This window comes from Pagrus pagrus (genome assembly GCF_965226575.1).
Source record: "Pagrus pagrus genome assembly, chromosome: 7".
NCBI classification, from domain to species: Eukaryota; Metazoa; Chordata; class Actinopteri; order Spariformes; family Sparidae; genus Pagrus; species Pagrus pagrus.
The window spans coordinates 526,696-547,802 of record NC_140191.1 but is presented as its reverse complement, the minus strand read 5'-3'; the positions used below and the strand labels follow the sequence as shown (position 1 = coordinate 547,802).

General features: G+C 45.6%; 2 protein-coding genes across 9 annotated transcripts in view; both read right to left on the bottom strand.

Moving 5' to 3' along the window:
- adam15 (ADAM metallopeptidase domain 15) overlaps positions 1-14,782 on the bottom strand; it is a 31,106-nt gene extending 16,324 nt beyond the window's left edge. For 5 of the 8 annotated variants that reach the window (XM_084358574.1, XM_084358575.1, XM_084358577.1 and 2 more), the window contains exons 1-7: positions 10,317-14,617; positions 9,417-9,508; positions 3,859-3,935; positions 3,354-3,432; positions 3,146-3,222; positions 1,214-1,472; positions 905-970 (exon numbers count right to left, since the gene is read on the bottom strand). In XM_084358574.1, the coding sequence (XP_084214700.1) occupies positions 905-970; positions 1,214-1,472; positions 3,146-3,222; positions 3,354-3,432; positions 3,859-3,935; positions 9,417-9,508; positions 10,317-10,461 (795 nt within the window). In that variant the 5' untranslated portion in view covers positions 10,462-14,617. Of the gene's footprint in view, positions 1-904; positions 971-1,213; positions 1,473-3,145; positions 3,223-3,353; positions 3,433-3,858; positions 3,936-9,416; positions 9,509-10,316; positions 14,618-14,692 lie in introns of those variants that run through there. The other 3 variants (XM_084358573.1, XM_084358571.1, XM_084358572.1) reach the window with 3 other exon arrangements.
- On the bottom strand, positions 14,713-20,634 carry LOC311260059 (E3 ubiquitin-protein ligase DCST1-like; the record flags this gene model as incomplete). Its single annotated transcript, XM_084357572.1, has 7 exons — positions 14,713-14,940; positions 15,023-15,127; positions 17,797-17,939; positions 19,690-19,806; positions 20,061-20,187; positions 20,301-20,396; positions 20,530-20,634. Coding segments are annotated over 7 exons (771 nt in total), but the record flags the coding sequence as incomplete, so codon positions are not given.
- Positions 20,635-21,107: the final 473 nt, after the last annotated feature.

Below are 21,107 nucleotides of genomic sequence, written 5' to 3'. Positions count from 1 at the left end.
TCTAGAGATGAAGAGCTGATCTAGAGATGAAGAGCTGCCGTCTCCTGAAATAAAGATTTAAAACAAGTTTCCTTTGAGAGTTTTATTGAAGAGACGACGACTGTCGGTTCAAAGCTCTGCACAGAAGAGATGAGGAGAGTAATCATAGACAGTTAATGAGCAGAGACAGGACACGGTGAGGTCAACATGTCCTGTGTGTGTGTGTGTGTTTGGGTGTGTGTGTGTGTGTGTGTGTGTGTGTGTGTGTGTCTGTGTGTGTGTGTGTGTGTGTGTGGGTGTACAAGCACTCATATTTCTATCACAGTGTCTGTTTTTTATTATCGGCCTTTCGATGGATTTATTCATAGGACGAGAGGTGAAAGCAAACGGGATGTTCAGAGGACTCGAACCGTCGGCCGCTGTGGTTTAAAAACGGTTAGCGGTTGCTAACAAGTGTCTGAATGAGACTACAGAGGTTGTCGGGGACATTAAACGTCCTCACAGCGAACAAGGAGACTCGTCTCCTCACTAGTCCGTCTTTACAGGCCCACTTCAGACACAAGAACTATGGTGAAATATACACATTTTTCATCAGCGAATAAAACTAAATAAAATGAAAATACTTTTGTAACCATGGTAACTGTACACAACAATGAAGCTGTGACCTCACAATGCTACGAGGACATACGCGTGAGAAATATCTGATGAAAACTAAAACTAAGTGAAAGACTAACTGAAAACTCTGTCGCTCGATGGTTAGTGGTCCTGTTGCATTGTGGGTAACGAAAGAAGAATGTGATCAAAAACTGTCCATCATGAATCGACATTATTATGAGATGAGATGTGACATCAGTGGAGAAATCTGCCGATCAGTGAATGAAGAAACTGATCAGCAGATGAATAATAAACGTGGACACTCACTGACCTCCTGGTGGTCGGCCACCAGCACCAGCTCGATGTATTTGGTCTCAGACAGGATGTCTCTCCTCCTCTGCAGACAGAACAAACAGAGGTCAGAGGTCAGAATGATGATGTCACGTTCAATCGTTTAATTACCCACGAGGCTCAGCTGCTGGTGCTGAGGAGATGAAAATAAACCTGATGCAGGAGGACAGGACAGGACAGTGAGCTGATTTTAACTGTCTGCTCTGCTCTGTGATTGGCTGTCGGTCAGTGAAATGCATCATGGGAGTCGTAGTTGACTTCTGTGAGCGGGGGGGAGTGTGTGTCTCACCCTATGTGTGTGTGTGGAGCTGTGGATGGGGGGGACAGCGGTGTGAGACACCCCGCAGCCTGCAGCACCGTCGCCCTCCAGAGGGCTGGTGGAGAACAGCAGGTGGAGTCCTTCTTCTTCATCTCCTCCTCCTCCTCCTCCTCCTCCTCCGCTGCCTCCACTCCCCCCGCCTCCCGACTCCTCCTCCGCCTGGCGGTGGTGGTCGTCCTCCTGCGGCTGCAGCTCGTAGCTCAGAGTGGAGTTGATGGCGATGACGCCGCTGCCGGAGGAAACAGGAAGAACTAAGAGTCCTTTTACTGACTAAACCACACAGTCAGGCTCAGTCAGGCTCAGTCAGGCTCAGTCAGATACGATACACTAACTCCAGCCTCCCTCTCTGTCTGTTTACGTCTTTTACGTCTTTGTGTCGTCTCGCTGCGTCTGCCGTGCGTGATGTGCTCTGATAGGTCGACATCGGTCTTGTGATGTTGGGAAGGCGGCGTGCGATGACGCCAAATAACAATAATCCATAATTCACCTCAAATGCATCAAACTAAAGTAACGAGGCTGTTTGAAGCTGTGAGGAGGAGAAAGTTCAGATGTTTGTGTTCAGATGTAGAGAGGGAAAGTCTCAGAGATACTCAGGTACAGGACAGATACCTGAGACATGTACTGAAGGACGGTAATGAAGTATTTGTACTTTGATACTTCTCACCTCTGGATTCAGGTGCGTTGATGAATCAGTTTAACGACCTAACAACATCATCTCCAGACTAACTGAAGCCCTCTGCAGCCAGCAGTCCTTTAAATCAGCTGCATCTTTAATGTGAAGCTAATAAACTTCCTGTTGTTTCTGTTGAAGCTTCAGTCACTCGGTCGTCTGACTGAACTGTTTGTTTGATTGAATTGTTTCTAACTTGTTTCTCGCTCTCAATAATCCGACTGATGAATAAAAATGTGAATAATGTGTTGTGAGCTTCACGTGAGCTGACGAACAAACGCTCTAATCCTCCTGCAGCCTTCAGGCTGTGTGCTGAGAGGTCAGAGGTCGCTCTGGGTGATCCGGATCAGTTGAACCTGCAGAGGAACGCTCGTCGCTCACATTTTCTGCTGAGATCAGCCCACAAACACAAAGACCTGAAACACAGTAAATCCTGGACTCTGGACAAACCCGATTGGCGGTTCTGAGCTCCTTATTTTCCTTCATTTTTGTTGGAGAAGAAAATATTTTCTCTCTGAATAAGCAGCAGTGAACACAGAGCTGTCAGTGATCCGTCTAATGATCCTGCTTTCATTTATTCACAATGAACTGAGTAAACTCTGAAACACAGACAGCAGCAGGAATCTGTTTCTGCTGCTGTTTTTAAACAAACTGAATAAAAACACTTCTGTGATCAGATCAGAAACGATGTTGAAAGGTGAGTTCGATCTCTCAGGAAAAACATTTTTCAAGAATTTACTCAAAGTTTCTCTCATTAACTCAAAATCGAAGGCTGGAAAAATATGTTTAAAACACCTGAAGGCAACATTTCAGACATAAACGTATTATTGACACAATAACTTTCTGTTTTACATCTTCAACAGTTTCACTTGATTAGTTCTCATGAGTTTTATTTTCCAAAGGACTAAAATCATTCAATAATTCATGACACAAAAAGCAAAGTTAGAGAAATAAATGAAACACAAATTCAGTTCGTGAACACTTTAAAGATTATCATGTGACCCCTGCAGGGTCCTGAGCCTCAGGTCGGCACCGCCGGGCTGAACACGCCAGTTACAGCTCAGGTGTTATTCAGCATGTCAACAAATATGTTTTAAATTAGAGTGTGAGTGTGTGTGTGAGTGTGTGTGTGTGTGTGTGTGTGTGTGTGTGTGAGTGTGTGTGTGAGTGTGTGTGTGTGTGTGTGTGTGAGTGTGAGTGTGAGTGTGAGTGTGAGTGTGTGTGTGTGTTACCGGAGCCCGGAGCAGGTGCTCAGAGCCACTCTGGACTGAGGGAAGCCTCGGACGCTGCCGTGGTAAAAACAGTGAGTCTGCACACAAACACACACACACACACACACACACACACACACACACACACACACACACACACACACATCTGTCACAGCTGGAGACACAACAGATAGCCTGAGGACAGACAGCGGTGCATTCACTGACTCACCACAGGGTTGGCTCTCACAGACACTCCGGTGCCGTTGGGCAGGTAGTAGAAGACGTTGGGTGGTTTGGGCAGCAGGTCGCTGCAGAGAGACGACATCTTTATGTTGTGTTCAAGGTCCCCCCTGATCTTTATGTTGTGTTCAAGGTCCCCCTGTGATCTTTATGTTGTGTTCAAGGTCCCCCTGTGATCTTTATGTTGTGTTCAAGGTCCCCCCTGATCTTTATGTTGTGTTCAAGGTCCCCCTGTGATCTTTATGTTGTGTTCAAGGTCCCCCTGTGATCTTTATGTTGTGTTCAATGTCCCCCTGTGATCTTTATGTTGTGTTCAATGTCCCCCTGTGATCTTTATGTTGTGTTCAAGGTCCCCCTGTGATCTTTATGTTGTGTTCAAGGTCCCCCTGTGATCTTTATGTTGTGTTCAATGTCCCCCTGTGATCTTTATGTTGTGTTCAATGTCCCCTGTGACCTTTACGTTGTGTTCATGTCACTCTGTGAATCAGACTCACTGGTTCTTCTCCAGGTCCAGCAGGAAGAGTTGTCCTGCCACCTCCAGTCCTCCCTGCAGCTTGTCGGGGTGACCGTCCTGAAGACAGACAGGAAGCAGGAACGTGACGTCGGACTGAGCGACACTTACATGAGGAAGTCAGAAAACACACTCAGAGATGAGGAAAGGTTTCTGTAATGTTGTCAGACAGTCAGAATAAAACCTCAGCCTGTCGGAGACAGAAACACTTGATGTGAACGTAACTTTGATGGTTGCAGTTGCCTCATTACGTTACAGCCGTGTCAACTGAGCAGATCTACTGGACTGATTCCAGAAACACACCAGAAAATACCAGAACTCCCCTTAAAGTCCTGCTTTGACCCATGACAGAGTCTTTTCTCTCTGATCTCTCAGTGGATGTATGGCGCTGCTCTGTTTGGACATCAGAGACGATGACGTCTTCAGAAGGTGAAGTCACACTGGACCGGGTCAACATGAGTTTCATGTCTGTGTGATCGTCAGAAAAACTTCTTGTGGGTTAAATCAACATTATTTCTGTGGTCATCCGGAGCAGAACACAATGAGACTCTGTCCACACCTCTCCAGTCTCAATCTGTCCGTTTCCACCATTTTTATTTTGTCCTTGTCACTTCCTTTTTCTGGTCTTTTAGGAAGCGGGCGGAGCTAAGTACATCCGTTATCCAATCAGTGTGTTTTCCTGCCTGTTAATGGAGCTGCTCTTTGAAGAGGAGAGACTTCCTGTCCAACGCCTCCTCGCTTTCTCCTCTCAGCTCTGCAGGAAGTCAAGTGTGTGTGTGTGTGTGTGTGTGTTTCTTTCAGTTTTCCTGTTAAAGGAATAGTTGATAGCTGATGAGCATCAGCATGTGAGTCGATAATGACTGAATTTTGAAAGTGTCTGATCCTGATCTGCTTGTCAATGACAGTGATGTGAGGTTTGGAAACAGAACTACGACGACGTTAAAGGAATAGTTCACCCAACACTGTACTTCAGCCATCGTCTCCTCCTGATGATGTAAAGTCAGGCTCAGCCATCATCTCCTCCTGATGATATAAAGTCAGGCTCAGCCATCGTCTCCTCCTGATGATATAAAGTCAGGCTCAGTCATCATCTCCTCCTGATGATATAAAGTCAGGCTCAGTCGTCGTCTCCTCCTGATGATATAAAGTCAGGCTCAGCCGTCGTCTCCTCCTGATGATATAAAGTCAGGCTCAGCCGTCGTCTCCTCCTGATGATATAAAGTCAGGCTCAGTCGTCGTCTCCTCCTGATGATATAAAGTCAGGCTCAGCCGTCGTCTCCTCCTGATGATATAAAGTCAGGCTCAGCCATCGTCTCCTCCTGATGATATAAAGTCAGGCTCAGCCATCATCTCCTCCTGATGATATAAAGTCAGGCTCAGCCATCGTCTCCTGATGATATAAAGTCAGGCTCAGCCATCATCTCCTCCTGATGATATAAAGTCAGGCTCAGTCATCGTCTCCTGATGATATAAAGTCAGGCTCAGCCATCGTCTCCTCCTGATGATATAAAGTCAGGCTCAGTCATCGTCTCCTCCTGATGATATAAAGTCAGGCTCAGTCATCGTCTCCTCCTGATGATATAAAGTCAGGCTCAGCCATCGTCTCCTCCTGATGATATAAAGTCAGGCTCAGCCATCATCTCCTCCTGATGATATAAAGTCCATATCTGAAGATCTAAATGTTTTTCCTGAGTCAGGAGGTCACACAGACTTCTGTGATATTCAGTATGAGAACGTCATCATGAGTTATCGTGTTTGCAGATTTATCACCTGACTGAGGACGTGACCTCTGGACCTGCACAGTTTAAAGCGGTTGACATTAACGGAGGGATTTTGGGTGGAGTGCTCCTTTAAAATGAGCAGAATTCCCCTCCGAGGCGTGTTTGTTTTCTCCACCCTCTGTACTTTGTGCTGTGGTGGGGTCAGATCATTGTGCAGCAGGATGGGGGTGTTTGTTGAGTCATGTTGAGTTCAGCTGGGTGGGTCAGACCTCCAACACACACACGACGTGAAGCTGACATGTTTTACTGACCAACGAAGAAGAAAATAACCTGCAGATCAGCCGAGACTGAAAATGTCAGTTAGTAGAACTAAATGTGTTTATGAGTCTGAAGATTAATGTTAATGAGCTCATTAAGGGATTAAACTAGAACGACCTCCTCCAGGTTGTTCACCAACAGTCCAGATCCACTGACTCACTGACTGTATTTGAACTTGTTTCCCGTCCTGAGATGTAAGAAGAGGAGATTAATAAATGTCCAGATATATCTGGTGACTCGTTCTTCTGTCAACAACATCAAATATTGTGATGATGGTCAAAGAGACATTGGTGAAGACAGAACAGACTTCAGAGACCTCATCAGTGTCAGGACTGTTTGACAGGACGTCTCAGGTGAAATGATGGTTAATTCGCAGCCTGATATACTTGTTGTATATTGTTGTTACCAAGTTGATTAAACACAGTAGAACATCTAAGTGTCATCAGTTACATAAACGAGGTCGGCAACAGTCACAAACCAACATCATAATCCTCCTGCAACATTATTTTCTTGACCATTTCCCTAAAATCAAACTAACTGATGACCAAGTAAATCAAGATGGATTCTGATTGGCTGTCAGTGTTTCTATCAGTCATCAAACTGCTCTGGAAGTGATCCCGAACATCACTTTCTGTCGTCACCTTTAAAGTTGTGTTGAGTTTAAAACCACTTTTATAACGTTATATTGATAATGAAAGTTGTAGCGATCTGTTGCAGAACATTTCTCTGACAGTTTCTTTAAATCAGCTTTTGTTTAAAACGTCAAACTGAACTAAAATATATATATATATAGATATATATTGAAGTTAGCTGATAGGACCGCTAGCTGCACAGCTAACTGAGCTAACTAGCTAACAGCAGCTACAGTTAGCAGTTCCTCTGCCCGCTACATGTTTGGATGTTTAATTCAACAGGTGACCATTTCTTACATATTGCACCTCTTAACTTTTTGTCGATGACTTTATCAGGATTTGAACCAGTAACCCTCAGGTGACTGACCAATCAGGAGTCAGGAGTTTCATCATTGGCTGATCTGAATCAGCTGATATTGGAGTGATGTTTTCCTCTCACCTCTCTCTCTCTTTCACCTCTCACTGCCTCTCTCGCCCACTCTCACCATCTGTTAACAGTCTCTCTCCCTCCTCCCCTCTTCTCCCCTAAACCCTCTCTCTCTCTCTGAATGGTGAGCTCATGTCTCTCGCCCAGTCAGCAGATGATGTCAGCGCTGCAGAGGCTCTGGGCGAGGCTCCGAGCCGTCGACCACGACCGAAGAGGAAGAAAACAACAGCTGAAGGTTTTCAGGCTGTGGTGGCAGAAGTACCCCGACCCTGGAAATACTCCACTACAGGTTAAAGTCTGTCAGTGTCATCAGCAGATTGCAGACTGACTCATGATGGTTCCTCATGTTTCTCTGCTCTTCAGGCATTTTGAATAGAAAAGTCCATAATGGCAGAAATGGCGGTTGTGTGACACATGTCCCGCCCCTTCTCCCCAAAAGCCAATCGTGCTGTTGACTGACGCGAGCGAGATTCACGATAGTTTCAACTGATTTGTTGCGGCTGCAAGGAACAGAGAGCTGCTGCCGACTTTATCAATATTTCTGATTAATTTTCTGTCTGATCAATTAATGAATCGACTGTTTCAGTTCTGAAAAATCTAATTAGAATGAAACAGAGCTGTAATTAGCTCTCGTCAGACTCTCTTTGTGACATTCAGGAGGTTATTGTTTGGCGGACTCAACCTTTAATCCAACGATCTACATCACAGCTTTCCTGGTTTCCTCCCGGCTGGGTGGAGTCGGGTCGGGTGGGTGTGGGGGGATTTATACAGGAAATGATCTCAGCTTCTGTCAGCTGCACAGGAAGTGTCCGTCCCCTAACACCCCCCCAGTGTTCCTGCAGGAAGCTCCTGGTGAAAACTGTGGACGCTCCGGCTTCCTTCCTCCCTCTCGCTACACTGACACACACTCCTGACTGACTGCAGACGTGTGCTGATGAATGAAGGAGGCGACACGCAGCAGAATATATACAGAGATGACTTCCTGTCTACCATCTGCTCCTCGTCTCCTCCTGGTCCAGAGTTTCTACTTTTGTTTCTGATGTTTTAATTAATCCCAAAAGGATTAATAACGTCGTCTCATTGTGACATGAATGACTATCAGCTCCTGATCTGCAACAGATGTTCAGTGGTGTTGAGGGTCGAGGAGGACCGGAGAGTCAGACCAACACAACAACTACATCTCCCATCAGGCTTTGTCACAGACAGGCCAACAGCAGTCAACACAGCCCAAAATACATCCCTCAGGTAACCATGGTAACAGGTGGGGGATGACTTCTGCTATTGTTTACTCAAATGAGTGTGTGTGCGTGTGTGTGTGTGTGTGTGTGTGTGTGTGTGTGCGTGCGTGCGTGCGTGCGTGCGTGCGTGCGTGCGTGTGTGTCCCACCCATCCCAAACATCCAGTGAACAGTTTGATGGAACCGGACTGAGCTCGACTCTCAGCTGACCTCATTTTTTAACTCAGATTGGTGAAGTTGCCTGAAAGGTGGTGAGTTTAGCGTCAGAACCAAACTCTGTTCTCAATGTAACACTTCAAAGTTTCTTTGCTTACATACTGATGTAGACTCACTGAAGAGTCTTCTTCAGTTACTTTTTTAAATCCACATGAAGCACTCTTCACATCGGCAGGGATTAGATTCACCACACAGAAGTTATTTTAAGTTGTTGTCGTGATGAACACAATGAGCATAAAAAACAAAATGTCTGGTGTGTTAGCTGCATGCCAAGTGAATCAGGTTGTGTGATCCTGGCGCAGTGTTCACTTCATTACATCACTTCACAGACAATAATGAGACAAAACAGCATCACTGATCTATTTTAACCAAATATTCTCTGTTCTGGTTCTGTTTAGACCACAAATAATAAGTCTGTCATCATGTTAGCGTGTCGTTCTCTACTCAGCCTGTCTGTACTTTACTCTGTGTGTGTGGAGGAGCCCCGCCCTCGGGGAAACAGAGAGTAACAGAGAGGAGAGAAGCTAACGCGACAATCAACAACAGCAAAACACAACCGAGACTTTCACTGAAGTGAAACGAGCCAACATTCATTAAGTCAAAGACAAACCCTAAATATTTCATTTCTTTCACTAGTAACACACAAGCTATTAACCAGAAACACACCAGTAACTAACCGGTTAAATACACCAGTAACTAACCGCTAAGATACACCAGGAACTAACCAGTGAGATACAGCAGTAACTAACCAGTGAGATACACCAGTAACTAACCGGTTAGATACACCAGGAACTAACCGCTAAGATACACCAGGAACTAACCAGTGAGATACAGCAGTAACTAACCAGTGAGATACAGCAGTAACTAACCAGTGAGATACAGCAGTAACTAACCAGTGAGATACACCAGGAACTAACCGGTAAGACATCATCACTGGTCTAAACTCCTGACCTTTGACCTGTGGGAGACATGAGGGCTCATGGGTCTGACCTGTAGAGCTTCAGTGAGGCTCCTCCTCTGTCCGTCCACCAGGATGAAGGGTCGAGTTTTCTCCAGCAGGGGGCGCCACCGTCTGTCCACACCTGAGGACACAGACAGAACTGGGTGACGAGTACAGGATCACGATTGTGGTTTGACTGATCAGCGACAGCAGATCACAAATTACAAGATCCCGACTTTTGTCAACAAGATCTTACATGTTGAAAGCAGTTCTGATTCTGATTAGTCTTGATGGTCTTGGACATTTTAATTCGAGACAACACAGATATTTGACCTCATTACTCTCTGTATTTCCTTCTGATCAATAATTATAACTGTCACATGTTTGTGTTGAGAGTTAGTTGTGTTGTCACTGTGAGACACCGACCGGATGTCTTTTCAATAACTCTTCTCCGTACGTAGATACCTGCATCATCAGCATACATGTGGCACCCAGCACCTTACAGCTGTCTGACAGCAGCGGGCCAGAGCAGAACCTGATGGGCCCAACTTACAATTTCATATTATGTTTTAATTACATGTAAAGAGTCCATTTATTTTATGACATAAGTTTGATAAACTAATTCAAGTATCACATAAAAGTAAAGTTTATTCTGTCTTCTGGAATAAATCACACCTGTAGTTATTTCTCTGCCTATAATCTGTCTGATCAGAACCTGATCGGTTCTATTGAGTTCTAAACACTGAGCTGTCCTGTGACATGAACCCGTCCTTCACACAGGAAACACTCAACGGATCTGTAGAGGTCTGGGTTGAGTTCTGACAGCAGAGCAGGTTTACCGGGTCACATCACAGCAGGTAACAGGTGAGGTGTCAGACTAAATAGGCCGTTACCCTGACAACGGGCAGAGCATTCAATCAGGTCAAAGGTCACTTGACGTTAATCGTTACCTGTCACGGTGGCGATCAGGCTGTCGGTTCCGTCCAGAGGCAGAACCCCTCCGTCCTGCGGTGCGTTCAGGGACCTGGCAGCGGTGTTCACAGCCCGGCTGCTGAGCAGCAGCAGCGGCAGCAGCAGCACGGCAGCTCCGCTCATCCTGCCTGCGTCACCGGCAACAGGCAACAGGTTGCTGCTGTGTGTGTGTGTGTGTGTGTGAGCGTGTGTGTGTGTGTGTGTGTGTGTGAGCGTGTGTGTGTGTGTGTGTGTGTGTGTGTGTGCGTGTGTGTGCGCGCGTGTGTGTGTGTGTGTGGCAGCCCCGTCCCGTTACCTCACCGTGTCGGAGCAGCGGGAGCGGCTCCGGAGAAACTCCATAGCGCTTCTTTTCCCGGTAACATCCACACAAACAGGCGGTCAGATCTACGGCTGGTCCCGGACCACCGGCGGGGAAGTGACCGCTAATGTGTCGGGCAGACCGCCCGGTCCTCCCGTCCGGACCGCTAGCTGCGCAGCTCTGACGACAACAGTTTACGGCGGTAAAAACTACCGTTAACACCGGGCGGAACGGGTCGGTTTATGCCGCTTGTGTTCGTCTGGACACCGGACAGTTCGGTTCATCCGTCCCGGGGGGCTGAGAGCGGCTCAGTACCGGAGGACGGGTCAGCCAGTGTTTATACCGGGAGCTAACGGAGACGTCATGTAGCGGCGTCAAGCTAACACGAGCTAGCAGGAGGCTGACCGGAAGTACCGCGATTCAGGCTTCAAAATAAAAGCCAGCCAGCGAGCGTCACTATGAGTCACAAACATTTAAACATTTGACTAATTGATTCCCAGCCAATTTAAATGATGTATATATAGTGATCAACAACACGAGTGAAGACAATATCTAATGTTGTCGCTACTTTCAGTCGTGTTGTGTGAACTGCTCACTGCGATCGTCCCCTCAGTAAGGTGAATAAAGACAAATACGACTGCACTTAAATATATTTGATATGTAATATGAAAAAAAATCAATGTGACTTTCTTCATAAGTCAAGTTACAGTCTGTAGTTTCAGAGAAGAAACAAACTCTGAATTTTTATTTTTACAACATTAATGAGGTATTTTCTCCATCAGTGAATAAACCAGCTGCTCTCAGAGGAAAATAAGGTCCCAGAACACTGTTTGAAGCTAGAAAGGTGGCAGGGTCCGCCACATATAAACACAGTAAAACAGTATAAAGTGTGTTGTCCTGTAAGGTCAGTTTGATTATTCAGTTTATTCAGTCGTGAACACAGTCGTGTTTGTTTATTTAGTTTGTTTAGGCAGAAAAAAATGAACCAATGAGGATCAACAACAAAACTACAGACTGCTCCTTTAATTTAAATTAAATAACCCAAAATCACAGACAGCAAATTTGTCTCAAGGGGCTTTAAAAGTCTGAGCAGCCGTCTGTCTAAGATCAACACATCTTCCCAATGACAGCACATTAATAAAGATGTAAAACCTGCATGAAGTCAGAACAAAGTCACGGTTAGTGGAGACGAGCTGAACACGATGCTGATGACTGAACACGTACAAACTGTAAAAAGTCAAACAGACAAACAACAGAGCAGCTTTAATTCTTAGCAGTGTTGCATTCTGGGTCATCAAAGTCCATCATCGCCGTGATGCTTCAAATGTCAGAGTGAACAGCTTTTATTTTGAAAACCACAAAACTGGATGCAGTTTTTACACATTTGAGTGGCTTTACACACCACACACATGCACACACGCACACACACACACAAACACACACTCAGGGTATTTCCTCAGTAGATTTAACCTGTTAATAACTCGTCTCTATGTTGGGTCATAATTAACAGAGTGTATCTCTGCAACTACGAGGTCTATTTGAAAAACCATAACAAAGCGAACACTTGAAGTACTTGTTCAGGTGAGTAAGTTTAAGTTCATGAGTAAATATCTGCTGACCAGGTGAACTCGTGGCCTGACCTGTCTGCAGTCATCAGAGTTCAGGTGAGTTCAGATTCACAGTTAAAGACGTTAAAAGCTTCTGAGTCTTTGCTTATTGATTGATTATTATTAGAAAGTCATGTCAATCTGTCCATCCAAAACACACACACACACACACACACACACACACACACACACACACACACATAATAGTACACACAAACACCTCAACATCCATTCATCGGTTTTTAAAACGCGCCCTGATGATGTTTCAGAGGACGAACGTGTGTGAAAAATGGAAAAACATCAACAGTTGTTTATCTCATTAACTCATGTTGAGACTCTGTTCTGCAAACAAAACAAACGGATTCTCAGAAAAGTCTTTTTAAAATTTGATGAAATAAAACTACAACAAAAGCACCAGTGATGTCATCCTGTCGCACCAATGAGGGCCAATGAGACTGAGAGAATGAGATTAATGAGAACTTCTGATGCTCATTAATAATTCAGTACTTTTATTTGAGGAACATTTTACTGCAGGACTTTGATTTGTTTCAGTGTGTTTCAGTGTGTTTCAGTGTGTTTCAGTGTGTTTCAGTGTGCGGCGTCATCACTTCAGCTGTTCGTGCATGTTGGTGTGCAGCTGCTAAGTTCAGGAGGATTATGGGTCAGTGAGGTCATGAAGGGTTCAGGTGTGCTGATGAGGTGATGACATCACTGTGAGGAGCGCTGATGTAAACTGATCCTGCATCAGTTTGTTGTGGATCAGATTAACAGTGAAACTGTGAATGAAGCGAGCGCCGCACGTGCTGCTGACAATCAGCTGATCACATAATTCACATCTAATACACATCTAATCTGATCATGTGATCACACACACACACACACACACACACACACACACACACACACAGTTAATAACTGAGTCATGACTGTGTTAATCTAAACAAAGATGATCGCAGATATGAGTTTATGCTTTGCTTCATTTATAAGCTGTCTGGTTTGTTGTCATTTGATTAGTAGAATAATCAGTTACATGAACTAGAATGGCCCTCAGTAGAGTGCATACCTCCACCAAGACATTAAAGAAAATGTGGAAATCTGGATCCATTCCTTTATCTGGAGCTGCACAAAAACTTAATGGGGTCCAGTCTGGGCCGAGACCAACAACCAACAACAAACCAACCAACCAACTAATCAACTAATCAACCAACTAACCAATCAACTAACCAACCAACTAATCAACCAACTAACCAATCAACTAACCAACCAACCAACTAATCAACCAACTAACCAATCAACAAACTAACCAACTAATCAACCAACTAACCAATCAACTAACCAACCAACTAACCAATCAACTAACCAACCAACTAATCAACCAACAAACTAACCAACTAACCAATCAACTAACCAACCAACCAACTAACCAATCAACTAACCAACCAACCAACTAATCAACCAACCAACTAACCAATCAACTAACCAACCAACCAACTAACCAATCAACTAACCAACCAACCAACTAATCAACCAACTAACCAATCAACTAACCAACCAACCAACTAATCAACCAACTAACCAATCAACTAACCAACCAACCAACTAATCAACCAACTAACCAACAAACCAACCAACAAACCAATCAACTAACCAACTAATCAACCAACTAACCAATCAACTAACCAACCAACCAACCAACTAATCAACCAACTAACCAACCAACTAATCAACTAATCAACCAACTAACCAATCAACTAACCAACCAACCAACTAATCAACCAACTAACCAATCAACAAACAAACCAACCAACTAATCAACCAACTAACCAATCAACTAACCAACCAACCAACTAATCAACCAACTAACCAACAAACCAACCAACAAACCAATCAACTAACCAACTAATCAACCAACTAACCAATCAACTAACCAACCAACCAACCAACTAATCAACCAACTAACCAACCAACTAATCAACCAACTAACCAATCAACTAACCAACCAACCAACTAATCAACCAACTAACCAATCAACAAACAAACCAACCAACTAATCAACCAACTAACCAATCAACAAACCAATCAACTAACCAACCAACCAACTAATCAACTCACCAACTAATCAACCAACCAACTAATCAACTAACTAACTAACCAACCAACCAACCAACCAATCAATCAACTAATCAATTAATCAACCAACTAACCAACCAACTAATCAATTAATCAACCAACCAACCAACTAATCAACTAATCAATTAATCAACCAACCAACCAACCAACCAACCAACTAATCGACTAATCAACCAACTAATCAACTAAGAACAAACAAACCCAAATGTGTTTTATGATTAATAACTAATAAACATGATCAGAAGACGACTCGTGCAGTTTAAACTTTGAGTTGAATAAATGATCAATGAACTGACATGACAGGCAGCAGCTGTCTCACCTGTAAGAACACACCTGGTCTGACTGTTTCTCCATCACATGTTTACTGATCATCTTCATGAGCTGAAACATGAAGGAAGCTTTATCTCAACGTCTCCTGCTTCTTCTTCTTCTGCTTCTTCTTCTTCTTCTTCTCATCTGTGAGCCGCAGCTGGAACTTCCTGTCCCGGTCTAACTGGGGTCATCTCGTTGGAACTGTTGCTGATGACGACAAAGACGACGCCCACACCTGCTCAGACACTCCAACACCTGCAGGAGAGGATTCAACACAGAGGTCACCGCTGGATACGAAGCATTTCAGAACTCCTCCCTCATCTTTGAGAGCGCTCACCATTCTGCTCCTCCGTCCCCGCCTGATGATGCGTTTCCTGTCAGCGGAGGAAATCCGTCTCTGGATCTGAAGGTTGTAGAGAAACAAGACTCGCTTCTTCTCCCGCTGACAGACAGACAGACAGACAGACACACACACACACACAGACAGACAGACACACACACACACAGACACACAGACAGACAGACAGACAGACAGACACACACACACAGAGGTAAACAAAACATAAGACGTCTGCTCAGTGTTGTGTGGGTTATGTTGAGTATGTATGTACTTCATGAACGTAACGCTACAGAGAGGAGAGGGGAAGGAGAGAACCAGAACCAGAACCAGTCTCTGCTGAGTGCCTACTTCACTCAGAGCTTCACCTCAACGTTCTGATGTTTTAAAGTTTTCTTCACGTTATGTTTCATCATTTTTCTTAAAAACAACAAACCAACAATGCCACACTGACGTCATTTCATGCACTTTGTGCTAACACGATTAGCTCGACAGAACTACCTGATGCTAACACTGTTAGCTCAGCAGCTCCAGTGAAGACTTCATCTTAATAAAGGGTCAAACATCATCTCCTCAGGTCAGGTTGTGATCTCTGTGATCACAGCAGAACGCTGCAACTCTGTTTCACTGTGAAGCTCCAGAAATGTTCTGTGGACTACGAGACTTCACCTGACTTTATATCATCAGGAGGAGACGATGGCTGAGCCTGACTTTATATCATCAGGAGGAGACGATGGCTGAGCCTGACTTTATATCATCAGGAGGAGACGATGACTGAGCCTGACTTTATATCATCAGGAGGAGACGATGACTGAGCCTGACTTTATATCATCAGGAGGAGACGATGACTGAGCCTGACTTTATATCATCAGGAGGAGACGATGGCTGAGCCTGACTTTATATCATCAGGAGGAGACGATGGCTGAGCCTGACTTTACATCATCAGGAGGAGACGATGGCTGAGCCTGACTTGGAAGTGAAAGTTTCTCTCTCTCTCTCTCTGAGTGTCTCTCTACCACAGTTCAGCCTGTCAGCGCTGCTCTGTTATAATGCTCTTACACTAATCTGCTCTCAGATCAGATTTACTGCAGCTCACACGGTTTTAACACACACACACACACACACACACACACACACACACACACACACACACACACACACACAGTGTTTGTGTGTTAATGAGATTGAGCGGAGAGGAAGTGACATCACAGCCTGAACCAAAACAAAAACTCTGAGGCACTGTTTCTTGTTCCTGAGCTGACCTGAGATCTGCACTGTGACCTCCGCCCTGCTGCTGTGAACTGAACTTCATCGTCACCTCAGAGCTGGAAGTGATTCATCAATCAGCTGTTACATTTAGTGGCAACTGTTTTTTATTATCAATAAGTTATGATTGGAGTCATTTCTTAAGAAAACAACTCTTCTCTGCTGTCAGTTTGTTTCCTCTTAGTTGTACGGTGGCCCAGAGGTGTCAGGCCACATACAGAAGCCACAACAGAAGTGTTGAAGACGGATGTTGACAATGAGGCGGGTTGTTGCCGGTGGACTGTTTCATGGGAGAGGACGGCTCTGCCCTGAGACCAGTCAGTGAAACTTCTGTGCTGATGAATTGATCAGCCCACAGTCTGTCTGCTAGCGGCTGGTTCTCCTGTCAGGGGAGTTTCCTCCTATTGGAACTGAACAGTTTCCCTCTTCTTGTCAGTAAACCCGCTTTAACCCCGAGATTTCACTGGATACGTGTCCGCTGCGTTACGGCTCCGGTACCATTTTGCGCCGTCGTCCTCGTCCGGCAGCCCCCACCAGCTGCGTTTGGAGTCCGCCACAGCTCCGCCGACAGCTGGAGTTACAAAACCGAGGAATACCCGCGATAATTACAGAATCACGCACGACCGCAGTTACATGTATGTGTTATAAACACAACAACACCAAGTGTTCCCGACCGACGCAGTAGAAGAAGAGCTCGTATTTGTGTTTTATTTTGAAAATGAACCGGATGTCTTGTTTTTGTTTCGTGTCTGACTTCCTGTCTGCTCCGATCAGCTCGGCTGCCGTAACGCAGCCGGTGGAGAACAACGCTCCACTGACCGGTCTCAGGGCAGAACTCCTCTCCCAACAGTCCACCAGCACCAGCCCGCCTCACTGTCAACATCCGCCACGTTCACTTCCGTTGTGGCTTCTGTATTTGGCCTGACACCTCCGGGCCACCGTAGAGTTGTGAGCAAAATAAAGAAACAGATCCAAATGCCAAAATCTAAATTAAATAGGAAATCAATAAATGACTTAATTTATATCAATGTCACATATTGATATTTAATTATCTTCTGTGTTCATTCTCTTTTTTATCTACTTTCCTACTAATTCATTAATTTCTTCATTTCTTAAATGTATTAATTTAATAATTGTAAAACGTATTTCTTTCCTTCACAGTTCAACTCTTCACTGTTGGTTGTTAAGTAAAATTCAAAAAAGGAATAAATTAGTAAATAAAATCTCAAATTCAATCTCATCTCATTTTCTTTTGCCGCTAATCCGTGAGGGTCGTGGAGATGTTGCCGCTGTATCCGCCCCTTTCGGGGGGTCGCTGGAGCCAATCCCAGTTTGGACAAGTCGCCAGTTCATCACAGGGCCGCTTACAGCACCTGGCGTGTCAGGTGTGTCAGGTGTGTCAGGTGTGCTGCTCCTTTAAAGACCCTGAAGGACCTCAGAGGAGTCCAGGAGCAGTGAGTGTGTGTGTGTGTGTGTGTGTGTGTGTGTGTGTGTGTGTGTGTGTGTACCTGTGGGTGGTAGAAGGCGGCGATGACCCGGCGGAGGCGGTTGGTGTAAACCTGCAGGCAGCTGAACAGCGCCACCAACAGGACGCCACACACACAGCTCACATACACACCTGCAGAGAGGGGGGAGGGGGGACACACACACACTGGGGGGGAGAGGTGACGGAGGTGAAACGATGTCGCCCTCTGCTGGTCCAGTCCGTCACAACGCGGACAAAAGTATGTAGACACCACTTATGGTTTGTTGACCACAGTCAGAACCACAGTCAGAACCACAGTCAGAGAACAGACAGAACCAAAGTCAGAGAACAGTCAGAACCAAAGTCAGAGAACAGTCAGAGAACAGTCAGAACCACAGTCAGAGAACAGACAGAACCACAGTCAGAACCACAGTCAGAACCAAAGTCAGAACCACAGTCAGAGAACAGTCAGAACCACAGTCAGAACCACAGACAGAACCACAGTCAGAGAACAGACAGAACCACAGTCAGAGAACAGTCAGAGAACAGTCAGAACCACAGTCAGAACCACAGTCAGAACCAAAGTCAGAACCACAGTCAGAGAACAGTCAGAACCACAGTCAGAACCACAGACAGAACCACAGTCAGAGAACAGACAGAACCACAGTCAGAGAACAGTCAGAGAACAGACAGAACCACAGTCTCTGTCTCTCACGTCCCTGTGATTTAATAGTTAAGTAAACGTTTGTGTCGCAGGAATCCTCAGTGACCTTTGACCTGTGACCTTTGACATATAGGGATCTCTATCAGGCAGCAGCTGGGAACAGCTGGAGGAATCATCACTAGCTCAATATAAAGACAGACCCGTAGCTTCCTTGTGGTTCTGCCCTCAACCTCCGGCTGCCCTGGATAATTGTTTTATCAATTTCTCATGCTCCATTTCTAGAATCTTACACAAAAGGTTTAATGTTAATAATGGACTATGTTTCCCCTCGTGCCCTATTTGGAATAATCCTGCGCTTATGTCTGGAAGAGGCACGCTCAGTAGTAATCAACTGATGACAAGTGGCATTAAAACAATTGGTCAGAGTTATGACGGTAAGATTATACCCTGTGAATCGATGAAGGAAAGATTTGGCCTATCAGATCTGTTCTTTTTGACGAATGCTCAGTTATCTTCCATTTTGAAACAAAAGCACATTGAGGGGGCAGAGCCCGTCTCTTGCCAAGAATAGGATGATGTTTTCGCGAGAGCTACTCGATCAAGACGTTCTGTCTCCTGTATTTATACATTTTTGTCATCTGATTGTTATAAGTTGTATCTCCACTCGAGTGGCGCGGGAGGGCGACCTTCAATGATCTCTGTCAGCTGCACAGTGGACCTTTATTTGGAATTCCAGCATACATTTGTCTAAATGTGTAAGATACAAGATGATTCAGTATAAGATTTTATGTAGAGCCTGTATGACTCCCGTCAGACTGGCAAAGATGTCGGAAAATGTTGATGATTTGTGCTGGCAGGACTGTGGCCTAGTGGCTCATTATTTCATCTGTTATTATGGGAATGTCCAGCGGGTTTCTGAAAGATGTCGATAGGGGTCTCGGTAGACGATGGGATATTATTAGGAGATATCTGAATTAGATTTTGTCCTTCCAACATCGTGTTCTGCATCCATCCCTCGCTGAGATGTTGTGATTCCCCTGACATTGTTTTGGAGTTTCATGTACCCCCCCATGTTATTCTGTGTATGAACCTGGCCTGTCTACGACCTGTGTGTTTGGTTTCTGTCATGTCTTGTCCCCATAAACTGGGAAAAACTTTGAATAAAAAAAAAAAAGACTTGTAACATTTGACCTGTGACCTTTGACTTGTGACCTTTGACCTGTGACCTTTGACTTGTGACCTTTGACTTGTGACCTTTGACCTTTGACCTACCCTGGTTGTCAGTTTGGACGTGGAGGCTGGACGAGCTGTTGAAGGCTGAAACCGTCTTCCTCAGGAGGCGGGCCATCATGGAGGCTCCGCCCACTCTGATGTCCACCTGGTGGCTACCTGCAGAGAGGAATTACCCAGAAAACCTTGGTGGTGATGTCAATGAAGCTGGAGCACAATTTTAAAGGAACAATACGTCACATTTTCTGATGAATTAAGCATCAACGTAATCTGTCTAAGGAGGCGATATGCTTGCTTTTAGCATGCTAACACTGATTAGCATATTGAAAAATGTGCACGTTAGCATTGCTGACAAAGACCATGACGTGTGTGTGTGTGTGTGTGTGTGTGTGTGTGTGTGTGTGTGTGTTTACTGGTCAGGTTGAACTGGGTGAAGGTGTGTCTGCTGACGATGTCCAACACGTGGAACAGGGAGAAGTCGACAGTCAGCAGGACGACAGACAGCAGAGAGACAGACAGCAGCTGGAACACACCTGAGGTCTGAGCACACACACACACACACACACACACACACACACACACACACACACACAGGAAGTGATGTAATGGATCCGGTGTATGGTCGTCAGTGTTGGTGTTGAAACTGGACCCACCACTTGTTGGAGCTCGTCGGGGTGGATCGTTGGACTCCAGGGGTCGATGAACTCCTTCTCCTCTGATTGGTCCAGAGGCAGCAGACAGAGCTTCCCCTGGAGAGGAAGCTACTGTTATGTGTGGAAGCTGATACATAAACAAAGTCATTATTTTCTTACTGCAGCTAAATAATGACAATAAAAATGATGATGATGATGATGATGATGATGATGATGATGATGATGGTACCGCTCTGCTCCTGCGGGCGTCAATCTGCCGGAAGTAGGTGGTGATGTACAAGTTGTCAAATCGAACGTCTCTCCTGTACTGTCTGAGGTAACCAAACGCCCTGAGGAGGAGGAGGAGGAGGAGGAGGAGGAGGAGAGGAGGAGGAGGAGGGGGGGGAGGAGGAGGAGGAGGAGGAGGAGGAGGAGGAGGAGGAGGAGAGGAGGAGGAGGAGGAGAGGGAGGAGGAGGGGGAGGAGGAGGAGAGGAGGAGGAGGAGGAGGGGGAGGAGGGGGGGGAGGAGGAGAGGAGGAGGAGGAGGAGGAGGAGAGGAGGAGGAGGAGGAGAGGGAGGAGGAGGGGGAGGAGGAGGGGGAGGGGGAAGGAGAGGAGGAGGAGGAGGAGGAGGAGGAGGAGGAGGAGGAGAGGAGGAGAGGGAGGAGGAGGGGGAGGAGGAGGAGAGGAGGAGGAGGAGGGGGAGGAGGAGGGGGAGGGGGAGGAGGAGGAGGAGGAGGAGGAGGAGGGGGAGGAGGAGGGAGGCGGTCATGTTGGTCTGCGACTCAGCAGGAAGAGGAAGCTGATGTCAGAGTTTGAGATCTTACTG